Source organism: Nematostella vectensis, chromosome 9, assembly GCF_932526225.1.
Source record: "Nematostella vectensis chromosome 9, jaNemVect1.1, whole genome shotgun sequence".
Taxonomy (NCBI): domain Eukaryota; kingdom Metazoa; phylum Cnidaria; class Anthozoa; order Actiniaria; family Edwardsiidae; genus Nematostella; species Nematostella vectensis.
Genome location: NC_064042.1, coordinates 7,615,505 through 7,631,483, shown reverse-complemented (window position 1 = coordinate 7,631,483; position 15,979 = coordinate 7,615,505). Strand labels below are relative to the sequence as shown.

Genomic DNA, 15,979 nt, shown 5'->3' with positions numbered 1-15,979 from the left:
TAGAACTGCCATTTGCCAATCGCCATTTGCACTGACAACCTTTATTGAAATAGGTGCACTTTTGGGTGTTTGGGTATTGTAACATGCATCAGGGGTAACATTGAGTAAATGGCAATTTCCTGTCTTAGGTGATATACTTGAGCCGATATGCTTGAGTTGAAAATCTCTTTTTTTAATAACTGTTAGGTTAGCTTCCCTACACTTGCTCACCTTCAGGGCACGATACACAGCTCAGCACAGACTTCGCGCCTTCCTCATTTGAATATCGCCCCGGTGGGCAGACTTTACAGCCGTTACCAAACTCGTTGATTTGAGTCCATGCAATTTGATCCTGATAAAACCCTCCTGAACCACAACAAGAACAACAAATCAGTCGATTATAATCCGTTATAAACCCTAATTGCTTATTGTTTGGGTTGATTTGAAGGCTACTGCTGGATTACGAGGGTAAAGATACAGATATAGCCTGGGTAAAGATAAGACACTGTCGAACTTAGGGAAGCACTTTGCTGCCACTCTACGACTGTCTGAACTACGAGGCACAGCTCAATCACGAAATTGTTGTTGTCGTTTTTGTTGAGAAGAGAAACCGGTGGAAATTCCCTTGGGGCAAACTCTACTCACTCTGGCACTGGGAGGGCATAGTGACACTCTGACAGCCTGTCATCTAATAGGCGGCTTGCGCTAACAAATCATGTGACCTTTTGGGTGGCCAAGTTGCGCGGCTTTTAGTGGGAAAATAACAACAACAAAAAGAAACTTATTCAGCGCTTATGAGTCAGCCAGAAAGTTTCTCTCTCAGAAAGGGCATATTTTCATTGAAGCATTTTTTTCTCGGGCGTGAGGCATCCTTTGTATGTTTAATTTCGCTCAGTGCAAGTTTGCTTTGGCATTAATGTCTAACTTGACTTAACGAGCTTGCTCACCTTTTGGGCACTTAGCGCAACCGGATGGGTTCTCCTTCATATAAGTACCGGCCACACATGAGTAACAAAATTGGTTTAGGCCTCTGCTATGACAGATATAACCGGATGCTCTCATAAGGGCAAATTTGGAGAATCTCCCTGACATTACAATCCCACCGAAGTTAACGGTGTCATCTTGAGCTCTACAGAGAAATGCAAGTGCTTCAACGGATGTGAACGGTAGGAAGTCACCAACATGATCAATACATACATGACGATTTGCAAGTTTGAGCATGGAAGGTTCTGGAATTCCCACATGGGAACCTGTTGAATGTTATTCCTGTCGATCATCCTGTGACGTAATGATCAAAGTCAAATATATAATACGACATAATAAAATGCACTTACTAGATTGCATTAATGGATAATAAAGAAGAAAAAGACGCTGATGGTGCTTGAAGCCGCATTGTCACCAGTTTACTTCCGGTCGATTACGTAACAATCCCCGATGATTTTTAACGGAAAACGCGAAAAAAATTCAAAATATTGAAAGCAGTGTGTTTATTGGAAGTTTCTTTGAGTATGTGATTGATAATTTTTAGCGGATGGCCTGTTTAATATCTCGGATTTAAATAGACGGTTGAAATTTCCGTCGGACCTCCGGAAGTAAACTGGTGAAAATGCGGCTTTAATGATAATTATGATAGTGGTATCATAATAGTGTATCTAACGACGATAGAATGTTGTTCTGATGCTGACGACGATAGTAAAGATGGTGTGATACTAATGCTGTTAGGAAAGACAAATTAAAAAGTTTACAAGGCTTTAGAAAGTTCCAATCTTTCATTTATCATACAATCACCAAGGCAATGCACTATGGGTGTAGGGCGTGTCTAGAAAAAAGGCAGGTTGGGGTCCAGAGTATAAGTAATTCACTGACCACTGATCAACTAAGGTCAAATCGGCATCCTAAGAGCTGGTACTAGATCACTAGATCCATCTAGAAGCTTTTTTTTATCCAAATACACACATTAAACTAATAATCTTAATGTTAATGTTAATCTCAATCTCATTCATAAACTTAATCTTAAAGCCGCATTGTCACCAGTTTACTTCCGGAGGTCCGACGGAAACCTCAACCGTTAAAAGACAAAAGAATCTATTAAAATCCGAGATATTTAACAGGCCATCCGCTCTAAATTATCAAACACATCCTCAAAGAAACTTCCAATAGACACACTGCTTTCAATATTTTGAAATATTTTTCGCGTTTTCCGTTAAAAATCATCGGACATTGTTACGTAATCGACGGGAAGTAAACTGGTGACAATGCGGCTTTAATCTTAACAGCCAAAAAAGGGGTCAACCGGAGTCGAATTCATTTTGTCACATGAGCAGGGTGTGGTTTCCGGACCCCCCGCCACCTCTGGACACGCGCCTGGGGTGTCCCTTAAATACTATTCATCAACAGAGCAGATCACTTACAGTATTTCAAGCGACGCCGCTTTCACAAATGATGAGTTGGACAGTGTCTCGATGCGGTTGTTGCTAATGAACCTACATTGTAAACATTGTAAACATTAGTGCCATGTTTCATCTTCCCATTGACATATCTTCTACTTGTTTTGGTCTCTTACATTCTGTGTGGTTTCTGTCTTCTAATTTTGTCTGTCTGTTTGTCTGTCGTCTGTTGGTTCGCCTGTCTTTAACGTCAAATGTGCTGTTTTTAATGATTTTGCCCTACTCTTGTCTTGACGTCAGCTTATAAATAATTGACAATTATTCTAGCAATAATGCAACATGTTAACATGCCATGTTAAAACACTGAGTATTTCTATTGTTTTCTTATGTTTTGTTGCTAGTGTGTACCAAGTATTACCGAATTTAAAAGTATAAATATTTACTTTCGCTTCCTCCACAAGATATATCCTGACAAGATATATTCACTATCTACTTACAGTACTTTGACCATTGGCGGGCAAGAAAGCGTAGATGCATTAAGTACTTCAAAGTTGTTATTTCCAATGTGCCTAAAATTATAACCGATTCATTAAAACCATGAAAGATTCTAATCTTTAAGGCTAAGTTCAAACGTCGTATTATCCACGAGCCGTATTCAATGCAAATTCATGCAAATGAATCAAGACGATTGTTTTATTTTCATTTCCATGCATTTGCATTAAATACGGTTCATTACGGCTGAATACGGCTCATTGATAATACGTTTGAACTTAGCCTGAATCTTAAAGTAATCTTCACTCACTTACTCCTCAGGCAATTCTTTCGTTTACTCGCTTTTACTCGCTACATCACTCTTTCACGTACTCTTGAAAAGTTTAAAAACGTTTTGGCGACTTTCAATCTCACACTGTATATAACTCTCTTACTTATCTTTTTACCATTTTTTCACTCGCCTCTAAAATCGTTAGATAACTCGCTTACTCGCAGAATGACTCTTTAGCTTGCCTCCTACTCGTTAGATAACTCGCTTACTTACAGGATCACTCTTTCGCTAGCCCCTTACTCTTTAGATAACTCGCTTACTCGCAGGATCACTCTTTCACTCGCCTCTAGTACTCTTTAGATAACTCGCTTACTCGCAGGATCACTCTTTCATTCTCCCCTTACTCGTTAGATAACTCGCTTACTCCCAGGATTACTCTTTCGCTAGCCCCTTACTCGTTAGATAACTCGTTTACGCGCAGGATCACTCTTACTCGCCTCTTACTCAGGATCACTCTCTCTGCTTCACTCGCACCTTACCCTTTAAGATCTTAGCTTACTTTCACTCACTCATTCATTCATTTATTAAGGGCTTACTTTCACTAACTTATTCATTCATTTATTAAGGGCTTACTTTCACTCATTCATTCATTTATTAATAGCTTACTTTCACTCACTCACTTATTCATTCATTTATTAAGGGCTTACTTTCACTCATTCATTCATTTATTAATAGCTTACTTTCACTCACTCACTTATTCATTCATTTATTAAGGGCTCATTTGAATACACACAGAAGTTGAAGTCTGCTGCAACGGTGCACCCATGATAAAGATTCCACCTGATTACTCGTCATCCACCTGCCAATGAGAATAAAGTTCACAACAGAGATATTATTAATCGAAACAAGTAAACATTTATTGAGCGCTAGCGAAACAAGAAAAGCCTAGAAAATGTTTTGCTCGAACTTTTTTTAAACCAGGGTAGCCTGCGTACACCAAAGCGTTACTTTTGCCAAAAAAAAATACAATTATATTGACATTCAGGGGGCGTTCGCTTTAGATTTCAATTGTTCTGCACCCTGCTCCCTATAATCCAAGTGAGTGAAACAAATCCGACAATCCACAATAAAATTAGACGCATATAGTTGCCAAACACATTCAGATGACGTCAGTAACGTTTGGATAGTGGCTGATTTAGACAACACGATTTAGTCGAATGCGCCTTGCCCGCGACACTTCTGCAACTCGAGTCGTAGTGTAAATCAGCCTACGACTCCGCTACGTTGATCGATTACGAAAGACATAGTGTGCAATTCAGAGCAGACATGTCAAAGGCAGCTTGCATACACTGCATACGAATAAGTAAACGTTCGACCCCCAAATGCTTCCCTCGCGCGGCTTATGCCTAGTGCACACTAGCAACATAACAACATAACGACACGGGCGCTCGCACTATGTTTAGCCCGACAACGACATGGACATCATGACATAAAAGAAAAAACATGTTGTTTTTTTCTTATGTCGTTATGTCCATGTCGTTATGTCGAAGATAAGAGTGCGCGCGCCCATGTCGTTATTTCGGTATGTCGCTAGTGTGCACTAGGCATTATACACTGTTTACGCCTAGTGCACACATAACGACATGGGCGCGCGCACTATGTTTAGCCCGACATAACAACATGGACATAATGACATAAAAGAAAAAACCATGTTTTTTCTCTTATGTCGTTATGTCTAAGATAAGAGTGCGCGCGCTTATGTCTTTATGTCGATATGTCGCTAGTGTGCACTAGGCATTAGTACTGCAGTTAAGCCACGAGCACTTGAGGTAATCTTGATATTACAAATTGCTATACTCACAAATGCTCAAGATTGCACTCGCCGTCTTGTCTACCTCGGAACTGGCTTACTCGATTGAAACTGAAGTCTCTGTAAGAAACCGCAACCTTAGAAATTTTTTTGTGTGATAAATTAGAATTGTGATGGATAAGCGCACGAGACATCTCATGATTAACGTGCTGTAAAAGAAACATATTAATGGCGATGATGATGATGATGATCGGTTCGGGAGCTGATTTTATAGATGTTCATTTTTAACAAAAAACACGACTCGGGCTACCTGTGTTATAAGCATGGTTCCCGAAAACAAGCCACGAAATACATCATTTAAGCTGTTTGATTAAGATAATAATGCACGAAAGTTACCGAAAATTATACGATGAAGATGATTTCTGGATATTACTGTCATGGTGATATAAGTATGATAGATTCGGTAGATTATAGTGGTGATGGTGATGGTGATCATAATCTTTGTGATGATGTTAAAGATCAAACAAAATGAGTAATAGTTATAATAAAAGTGATTATTATAAGTTATAGCATGGCACGAGGGGAATTTAGTGATTAAATGTCCCCGAAACCGAGGGATGATTAGTTGAAGTCCCGACGCCGCCGTCATCCTGTTGAGGGAACTTTTCATCACTAAATTCTCCGAGATGCCATGCTATAACTTTGTAATACCATGATCACCGAGGAAATAAACTCAAAACTACGAGTAATTATTACTTGGATGAGCGTCACGGTTCAATAGATCAGGGCATTGCATACGCATTGTTTTGTTTATCCCTCTAGAGATCACGACATTCTTACCACGGGCAAACCAGACGAAATGTTCGTGTATCAAATATTTTTTTAAAATTTGTTTACCGAATATATCTGTTATAAAGCCAATTTCTTGAAGTTGTTTTCATAGATTTATCTGGTTCCGTTTTAGCCGTTATTCATAACAGTTTAGGCGATTTTCCACCCTTATCTCGGTTCACCTTCTCTCCACTCGTAATAAAATACAACAGGTGGTTAGGAAGCTCCACGCCCTGGCAAACACAACTTCGACTCTTCGAGGCAACTTTTTCGGCAGAAAATGGACAGCTTTTCTCTTCAAAATCCTATATGCCATAGAAGAATAGTTTCTGAACACGTCTTTTGAAGAAAATAATCCAAAAGACCAGAATTTCGCCGCAATTTTTCGCTGAAAAGTTGAAATTTATCGTTCTTCCAGGGTGCTGACAAACTGTCGGTCCCCTGAGCGCGGTCGGGGCCTGGACACAATACAGAATACAATGGTCTCAGCAGTTGCCATGGCATTGCATTGTATTTTCTATTGTGGCCCGGCCGAAAAAGTTGCCTCGAAGAGCCGAAGTTGTGTTTGCCAGGGCGTGGAGCTTCCTGTTGCATTTCATTACGAGTGGGGAGGAGGTGAACCGAGATGAGGGAGGAAAACCGCCTAAACTGTTACGAATCACAGCTAAAACGGAACCAAATCAGTCTAGGACAACATAACTACAATAAATTGGCTTTATAACAGATATATTCAGTACACATATTAAAGAAAATTTTTGATACACGAACATTTTGTCTGATTTGTGGTATCACGAGATCAAACACTCTGGCCTTTGGCGAGGGTCTAAACTTCCCTCATTATTAATGCACGAGGGACATTGTTAATGCATGGGGAAGTTTAGAACCATCAATTGTTTTCGAGGGAATTTCGGGGAATGTCGCTGGTAATCGTCCCGAGAAAACAGAAAAAAACCCGAGGTGATCATGGTATTATGTACTTTTGTTGATGATAGCGATAAAGATTATAATTCAGGCCAGGCTATGATGTGATAACATCAATTTTGCAAGTCTAAACTCACAGCATAGTTAATGACTTGGGCAACAGATCCATTTCCATCTTCTTAAGCTTATTAGACCGAAGGTACAATCTGCAAGCAACGCAGAAATATTATACTCTATTGGTTATAGCGTTAGAATTAGAAATATTTATTGTTTAGTAATACTCACGAAATTAAAGATGTGAAAGCTAAAGAATTAGGTAAAATCCGTTCCAAGCGGTTTGAGCTTGCGTCCCTAGGTTAAAATAATCACAAAAAAAACATTGTTACTTATGTATTTAACAACTTTGCCACTCATTTATGGGCTATATCCCAGCTCTCTTAGGAAACGCGACAAATTTGCTAAGTTATTTTTAAGGCAAGAGCAAAGCCATGATATTTATGCTTAGTCGACGGCCTCATCGCACGGATTTCGAACTCAATACATCAGTCGGAGCTACAATCCTGGACAAAACTGTTGAGAAACTTCCCAAAGAAAGCCTTTGGAAAAAAATAAGAAGAGTTATCATTACAGAAGGGGAGAACTCCTAGCAATAGACAGCGCGATGGAGCACTTCTATTCCTATATTAAAGAAAGCTCGTTGAGTTAAGAACAAAGTGCCCTGCTCAAAAGAAGAAGTCTCTCCCATGCAGACCTTGCCCGAAGGAAGGATGTCATGAGCTGGAGCAGGCTGGCAAACATTGACCATCTGAAGAACACTTTTGAAGCTATAGGTACCCTTGGAAACCCTGAATTATCTTCAGAAGTGATAGGCTGTCTGCTAATGGAAGGAACGATGGGCTAATAGGGCCTTAATTAGCGCAAAGCGCTAATTAAGAGAGACGGGTGACGGGAGGAGGCAAGCGCAACCATGTAGATGGCATAGTCAGAGAAGGGGAAAAAGTTATTTATCAATGGAAGTGCTACTTCGCCAGATTTATGAGAACTACATCAGAGTTCTTTGAGTGAACCTGGTCTAGGATTCTGTATGGTTGTAAACGGTAGAATCGCCCTTTTTTTTTGTTTTGACCTGATCCTTCTAGCATAAATGGTGAGCCACTTCTAAGAACTGTGTTCTTGGAAGTGGCGCAAATAGTTTTAGTGCTCCCATTGTTTGAAAGACCGGGATTCGTATTAGACGCACACGCCTGCATGGCACGCTTTATCGTGATACTAAATTCCACGCGTACTCGATTGTCAATAATGGTAAACCAAAGTGAAACAATCCAGCGTTCAAGGAAGGCCAAGAAAACAATGGCCCGTTCATGATGCAGGCATTGTTAGCAGGAAAAACTCGAGATCCTTACTGAAAACATGCTCGGGGATCCAGCGTACATTGCGGGCGCTTCCAAAGGTCACTACCGCAAAGGACGCTGGATCCTCGAGCATGCAATTAAAGCCATAGAAGCAAAACCATATGATTTATCTTCCATGCATAAGCCAAAGCAGGCACACGCAGGCTAAAGAATTGGCTGCGGTATTTCAAATTTTTCCAGTGTTGTTTACGTGCCGAAAGTCCCCGAGTTTGGATTGGGAGCCCCTGCTTACGACTAGACTAACATAGAAGAGGGCTCTTACAGGTATAGCTGCCACTGTAAAAACGTAATAATAGTTGGTAACTACTACCTAGATGGTAGGTAATAACTACTAGTTTAGTAGCTATGACTTACATGGAAGTAAGGCTGTTTGGTAGTGACCATGGCTGAATCTCAGTTAGCTCATTATCGTTTATAAGCAAAATAATACACGTGGAAGAGAAGAGTAGGCCGGTCTGAAGAACTTTAACTTTGTTGTACTCCATGTTTCTACCGAAATAAAAGATTATTGGCTATGGTGTGTCTTAATGAATGCAAAATAAAATGTACCAGAATGAAGAGTAGAATCTTTTCCAAACCTACAAATATCTCAGCTGCTGAATGGATCCCACCTCGATCTCCTCGATTGCGTTACCACTCACGTCCCTGTCATTAAAAACACCAACAACAAAACCACATAAATACAGGCCCGTACCCAGGGGGGGATGCAGGGGGCGCAAACGCCCCCCAACACGTACACACAACGGTTGAAAGTCCATTTTCGGTTCTTAATAGACGTGCTATTTGTAGAAAAAACTATATAAAGCATAAGTTTAATCACTCTGGTGTGTCATAAATCCACAAGTCAGACTTTTTTGTAGCCAAATCAGACAATAAACGTCCCTTTGAGATACTGCAAAGGCATAAAAAAAACCCGTTTTGTTATTTCGGTGGTGGCAGTTGTAAACGCTCGGTCGGGGGAGTGGGTAGGGGTATGGTTTGGTGGCCCACAGAAAAAGATTAAACACGAGGTGCCACTTTAAAAGGAAAAGCTCCTCCCACCCCCGGGCTCAGGAACAATCAGTTATCAATCAGCCCTCAATGCACAATATTTCAGAACAATTGCGCTAAATTCAATTTTTTTTTATTCAAAACCTTATTTAATGTCAATTCTAGTCTGTCCCTTGTCCACCTAAAATAGTTATATTTATAGTAAAATAATGCTATACCAAGCTGTGTTCGCTCTAAAAGACGAGCATTTTCATCACAGCCCATAATAGATGCGTTAGATAACGAATGGCGCAAAATTTGAAATTTTGTACAGAAAACGTTAGTGGACAGCAAATCACTAACATATCAATCCCTTGACACAACTGTCTTGTTACCTGTGCAAAAATAGCTTTATTCCAACCAACTGATGCTCAAAGATAAGCAATTTTACAGGAGGCTTATAATTTGTGACTGCTAGCGTGGTAGTGTTCTGATTATAATTGCAAATTTGAGCCAGGAGGTGCGCTACTGCACTACATCATGCACGCTCATTACACAGCCATGGCGCCTGAAGCAAGAACAACGGGGTCTTGGTCGTGCGACCACTGGCCAGATGTTAAAGAATGTCGGTATTCGCTCATGGTTTATCATTGAAAATATAGCGGCTTATTCGCAAGGAAACTTAATTCTAAGAATGTGTGATATGTTATTGATGATATTTGATCGAAAATATCTTGGTTACTCGCTTGAATTTGCCGATGGAAATGGATGCTTTGTGTGACCCGGCATTGAGCGGGAGCATAAAATGGCGGCGTGATTGGCCTTCTTTGACAATCTACATTGGCGGTACTAGGCGCTACTTAGTTTATCGGCATTTTATATCCTACACGCACTAAGGAAGACAAATATATCCAGTGTTTCAAATGTTTGTGGGTCAGTCAGTCAGTCAGTCAGTCAGTCAGTCAGTCAGTCAGTCAGTCAGTCAGTCAGTCAGTCAGTCAGTCAGTCAGTCAGTCAGTCAGTCAGTCAGTCAGTCAGTCAGTCAGTCAGTCAGTCAGTCAGTCAGTCAGTCAGTCAGTCAGTCAGTCAGTCAGTCAGTCAGTCAGTCAGTCAGTCAGTCAGTCAGTCAGTTGTATTAAGTCAAAGACTTACAAAGTATACATATTTGGCGGTAAACTTCCATTGCGCAAAGTCGACACCAAGTTGTTCTTGAGATATCTGTAAAAAGACGTACTTCAGATTATGGCTTTTAGAAACGAGCCCAAGGATAGAAACGTTATAGTATATTTCAAGTCCAACACTACCATTTAAATTAAGCTACCGCTGACCCAAGACGGTAAGCCTTGAAGTTTCCAGCAATTGCTTTGCGGTGTCTTTTTAATCTAGCGACGGCATAGATAGATAGATAGATAGATAGACTTTATTTAAGACACGCTTGCCCCGTCAACAACAGCTGATTTCCACAAGGGGCGTGTGGAAAAAAAAAAAAAAATATATATATATATATATATATCTATAATAATTAGAAATATAACTATAAGTAAAAGTATTTAAATAAATAACGAAAGAAAAAAAAAAACTTGATCTATGTGGATATATAATACTATAAATACGCTAAACTAATTATTTGTTTAGATAAAAGTGTGAGCCTCTAATTCTCTGACAAATGATGATAAACTTGTACAATCTCGACTAGCCTCTGGGAGGGAATTCCATAATTTAGCTCCATCATAGCTGAAACTTTTTTTCATAAATTCAGTTTTTGGGAGTGGCAGCTGTAGCGAGGTGGAGGAGCCTCTGAGATTGTAATTTGTAATATTTTTCTTTAAGCTGAAAAGGTCCGTGAGACAGTTTGGAGCCATATCATGCAAAACTTTAAACATTTGTTTGGCTTTTGTCTTTGCTCGCTGGGTCTCTAAAGTTTGCCAGCCCAATTCAGCTAGAGCCTCTGTGGCAGGGGTGTCATTTGACCTGTTTGTGATCACCCTTGCCGCCCTATTTTGCAATTTTTGAAGACGGATTGTGTTACATTGCCCAAGAGTATCCCATTGCTACAACCTGTTGCTTACAACAGTTTTGCTTGTAATTTGCTTAACAATTACAGCTTTTTCACACCTGGAGAGTGCCTTAGGACATCATGAAGTCTATTTGGGCATAATTCATGCTGTGCTTATGGATGTTTGCACGCTGAGGTTGATTCAATGGGATAACTCCTTGTTTGGGTTTAACCAAGTGAGCAAGGAATTTTCTAGTGAAAGGCCTCATAATATCCAATGAGGTACATCTTTGCTACCAAACCTTATTTAAAATTGTTTTCATGCTTATTCTGGGTTCCTTGGACCTGAAAATGTTTTGTTTGGCTTTGGGGCAAAGAGACTTATAAAAAAAAACTGTTATGATTCTGGGGGAGGAGATTGCCCGCCTTTCTGTCAAGGTGTTTCCAAGCCTCCCATGATGCAGTGCAGGCATGCAATTTAGCCTAAACATGGAGACTCGATTCTAATGGAGGTTTTGCATTGATTATTGTGACTGATTGCTGTAAAATGGGACCTGACGGAGCGCAATAAAGGCATTTATTGTTGACTTGATCTGTTTTTACTTGTCTATTTGTAGTACGGAATTTCGTGTCTTTTTTTGTATGGAATGTTTCTGAGTTTAAGCATTTGTTTACAAATTGGTCAGAATTCAAGGTTAATATTTTGAAATGGAGTCAATTCTATTACATTGCTTGGATGCGCTTTTGAAGGTCGTCTTTGCCTTGGATTAATCCATGAGTATCCGGGTCTGGTGATGTTTAGTTTGCATTTCTCACGTTTTGAAGTTGGGCCTATATTTTACGAGCGTCTCAGGACGTTATAGTAATGAAAGACTTAATTGAACTTAAAAATACCATAGTATCTAATAGTCTGCATATAGATTACAACGCAACTAAACATACGATACTTACAATTGCTTTATTTCACTGGAAATCAATCCCTGTCCGAGATCAGAAATCCTGTTATTTTCTAACTTCCTAAAATAATAACAAACAAAAAACTTTACTTTGTGTGTGTGCGTGCGTGCGAGCGTGCGTGCGTGTGCGTGTGTCTGTCTGTCGTACTTACAGGTTGACAGGATGCATACCACTAGGAACCTCCGTCAGCAAGTTATTGGTAAGCTCACTAAAAGATAGAAAACACCGAAAACAATTCAGCAAAAAGAAAATGCATTTACATGGCACAAAATACAAATAAAATGTTATCGATAATACCGTGTTTATTGGTAGATAGTAACTTCGATAAACAATATCTGTTATTGTAGAACATGCCCAAAAAGTCGAAACCATAAATTCACTCGCGCTTTTTTCATAACTATAACATTATACTTTGCCGGCTTTGAAATGTTTAACATTGTTTTGTAATAAATGAAAATATGTTTTGGTTAGGAAAGCTTTTTTGTGTGTTTTTTTTTTCTTTTTTGGGGGGGCGGGAGGGTGGGGTGGGGGGAAGAGAGGGGAGGGGGAATCTAGGCAAATAACCCCCAAATAATAACTAATGCAAAAATAAATGGCTGAATCCTGATCTCTGAACGCTGTGTGAACGTTTAGAGGTGCATAAACAAGAATGCTTTTGCTTTGTTTTTTTTTACGCTTATTTTATAGTTTATTTGATACTTGTGAAACACTGCGGGTTACGACATAGATTCTCCCAGTGCAACCTTATTTGAAATAGATTAACCTGACATTTTGTATAACTCACACTGTTAAAATTCGCCACGAAAGCACATTTGGCGCGATATACGGTATCCGGTTGTTCTGCAACATTCTGCAAAGTAGAAAATGAAGAATGAGACCTGAGAGGCTTATATGAAGATAAACCTGGAGATACAATTTTTTAAGAATAATCTCTTTCTCTATTTTAAGATTACAACATTTGTAGATCGCCATTCTCAGCATCCGATTCCTTGCCTGCACTACATTATGGTAATAAACAATAGTTTCTCAAAAATTTTCAGGTCCAGAAAAAGACCGGGGAAAATATTTTTAACAAGGTTGGTTAGCAAAAAAAGCCACAAGAAAGAGTATTGAGACAATTCTCTAGACAATTAATTTCTCACTCGGTGAAGCTTGAACAAAAAAAAATTTCCAAATTGAACCAATTTCAGTGCTCAGACATCCATAAGTATATCATTAATAATGCGTCAATAGTTCTAGGACGCACAATTACCTAACCAGCAAAAGCTTAACAGCTGTATTGTAATACTCACAGTTCCATTGTAGAACTAGGAATGGTGTTTTTAACCAGGCTCTTTAATAGATTATTTCCCAACCGCCTGTAAAAAAAAAAAGAACACTATATCCCGTCTTTCTGTTCTTCCAATTAGTAATTACCCGTCCGCTGAAACTAACTGTCTTTTCACAAAAGAGATTCCATCATGCTGCAGCACTTACAAAGTATGTATTCCTTGAGGAAAGATACCCGTCGGTATGGTAGCAATCTGGTTGTATGAGAGGTCACTAAAGAATAAGAAATATCATACGTTCAATTAAAAGGCATTAGAGCAACAGAACTGCAGTCCAATCATTTCTGCGTCTGTATTTCTTAGTCGAGCGTCAGTGTCACGAGTTGTCATTCCGGTACTGCCACATCCGGTTGAAGGCCTTATATGGCTAATCCATATTTGGAATAAAACGTGAATGATTCAACATGGCGTCTTGTGAATCGCAAGTGTGAAACACACATCATCTCGTTATTACTGTCCATCTCCTCATAAGAGTCTCACTTATAGTAATCTACAGGCGCATACACAGGGGGTGCGCAGGGTCCCCCCCCCCTTGGCGGCCAAAAAGTGGGTCATTTCGTATTGAGGAATCTTCAAATACTATGCTTTTTCCATATGATACCCATGACTGCGCACCACCTCCCCACCTCCCACCTCAGCCAATCCTGGGTGCGCGCCTGATCTGGCTTTCAGGTTCTGCAAAATGAACAGCTTGGTGGAAATGTCTACAGAGCTTTGAAAATTGTTCGTTTTTTTCGCCGGGCTAAGAGTTATTGTATCCAGGTATGTCCAGATATGTATAAAAAATTAAATAAATCAAAACACTTACAGAAAGTAAAGCCCTTCTAGGAAAACTCCTTTCTCCAAAAGAGATATGTTGTTGTTAGAGAGCTTCCTGGAATATCAAAGAAAACTCATTACTTTGCCATTAATGGATCACTGAAAGCGAACTGCCAGAGTCGATGAAGGCATTAAATAAATGGGTGGAATAAATGACCAAGGTTTTACTACCGAGCAGAAAAGTTTACCTTTTACCTTTAGTGAAAAACTAACCAAACATTTACAAAACGGCTAGGATTGCACTTTAGCATTCAAGTAAACTTCCCTAATCGCTATACCGGTGCATTACCCATGCAAATAGGATAAAATTGACTCTACACTCAAAGGCCCACCTTGGACTCCTCTTACTATGCTATATTTGAGCGTTCATACCTTACTTACTGCAAATGATCGATATACTTACAGACTCGTGAGTCCTCGAGGAAACACTCCGATAGGCAGTGTCGAAATGTTGTTAGATCCGAGATTGCTGAAATAGAATCCAGAAAGATTCCTGATCAATCCCAATTCTTATACAGGAGACAGATAAATAGGATTTCTATATTTCAATGTGTGTTCATATAAATAAAGTTCTGACCCAAAATGGCAAGTATAAGCTATATATCAACTTACAGAAACGTCAAAGAATCAGGCAGACTCCCAGCTTCAATTATGGTAATGTTGTTAAATTCAATAACCCTAGAAAAAAAAAGGCAAAGGCATCAGAAAAAAAAAACATCTGGAAGCCGGTAGCTCAAAGTTCGGATACATTATTTTCCAGATAGGCGCGATCCACTGGATGGTTATCTCACAGGCCACGAAGGTCATCTGAAAGTACTGTTGTTTTTCACCTTAGCGTCTTTCCCTGACACCAAACATTGATTGCCGAAACATTAGAAGCAAAATCACGAGGAGAGGTGAAAGAAAAAAAGAAAACGTTTAGAGAAGATTATCCGCTACGGCAGATTTTTAAAACAAGGACACTTTGAAGCCCAAGCTCAGCTACTCCTGCAAACATCGGAAACGAGATCAGCGCACACATTAAACGAGTGCAAGGGAAACGTCCTTCAAAAGACCAAGCACTAGCGAAGACCTGCAATTGCAGGAAAAAAACACGAGTGTCCACTGCAAGGCGAATGCGCCTAACGCAGGACCAAGCTACGTTTACCAAGCTACGGTCAAGAGTAGCAAGGAGGAAGAGACATAGAAGTTCAATAAGAGTTCAAAACTAAATATAGGAACCGAACACACTTGTTTTAAACCAAAAATCTAAAAAAAGAACTGAGTTAGGCAAATATATCAGGAGCCTCACTTGCTGGAAAATAATAGCTCGCGCCAGGCCCCACTCTTACACCAGCAAGCGCTGCAACCTATGGCCTGCCCTGTAAGACAGTCGAACCTCTGTTGAGCGGTCCCCCTCTATACAACGGTCATTTACCAAAGTCCCAAATTTTCCCTCTTATGTTGACTGTAAATTTGACCACTATCGAGCGGTCACCTCTATTAAGCGGACGCGGTCACCAAAGGAGGGTCCCAATTGGTTGATTTTATTGTTTTTCACCTCTATTAAACGGTCATCATCAATATTTGTTAGCATGACAACAGATAGTGCACGTTATATTTTGTCATATTTTTAACTGTCTAATCTAATTACTATTGCTAATCGTCTTTTGAGACTTGTGTGGTCTTGTGCGGATCAGTGGCATCAAATTCCTCGATTACCAATTTCCGCTTTAGCCAGCTAGAAGAAAAACTGTCACCTTCAAATATGTATTCACAAGGAATCTCGAGTCCATAGCCACCACCTCTGTTCACCCGCTTCCCTTTG

The 15,979-nt window shown here is 39.8% G+C and overlaps 1 protein-coding gene across 2 annotated transcripts in view; it reads right to left on the bottom strand.

Annotated features, from left to right (window-relative positions):
* The window catches only part of LOC5503221, a 29,962-nt gene that overhangs the window by 4,812 nt on the left and 9,171 nt on the right, over nucleotides 1-15,979 (bottom strand). For both annotated transcript variants that reach the window (XM_032371568.2, XM_048732882.1), the window contains 20 exons: nucleotides 14,785-14,850; nucleotides 14,576-14,641; nucleotides 14,162-14,227; nucleotides 13,502-13,567; nucleotides 13,318-13,383; nucleotides 12,810-12,875; nucleotides 12,177-12,233; nucleotides 12,020-12,085; nucleotides 10,225-10,290; nucleotides 8,686-8,748; nucleotides 8,458-8,592; nucleotides 6,977-7,042; nucleotides 6,829-6,897; nucleotides 4,991-5,059; nucleotides 3,923-3,988; nucleotides 2,864-2,935; nucleotides 2,391-2,462; nucleotides 1,177-1,257; nucleotides 927-1,108; nucleotides 211-345 (listed from right to left, as the gene is read on the bottom strand). In XM_032371568.2, the coding sequence (XP_032227459.2) occupies nucleotides 211-345; nucleotides 927-1,108; nucleotides 1,177-1,257; nucleotides 2,391-2,462; nucleotides 2,864-2,935; nucleotides 3,923-3,988; nucleotides 4,991-5,059; nucleotides 6,829-6,897; nucleotides 6,977-7,042; nucleotides 8,458-8,592; nucleotides 8,686-8,748; nucleotides 10,225-10,290; nucleotides 12,020-12,085; nucleotides 12,177-12,233; nucleotides 12,810-12,875; nucleotides 13,318-13,383; nucleotides 13,502-13,567; nucleotides 14,162-14,227; nucleotides 14,576-14,641; nucleotides 14,785-14,850 (1,595 nt within the window). The remainder of the gene's footprint in view (nucleotides 1-210; nucleotides 346-926; nucleotides 1,109-1,176; nucleotides 1,258-2,390; nucleotides 2,463-2,863; nucleotides 2,936-3,922; nucleotides 3,989-4,990; nucleotides 5,060-6,828; nucleotides 6,898-6,976; nucleotides 7,043-8,457; nucleotides 8,593-8,685; nucleotides 8,749-10,224; nucleotides 10,291-12,019; nucleotides 12,086-12,176; nucleotides 12,234-12,809; nucleotides 12,876-13,317; nucleotides 13,384-13,501; nucleotides 13,568-14,161; nucleotides 14,228-14,575; nucleotides 14,642-14,784; nucleotides 14,851-15,979) is intronic.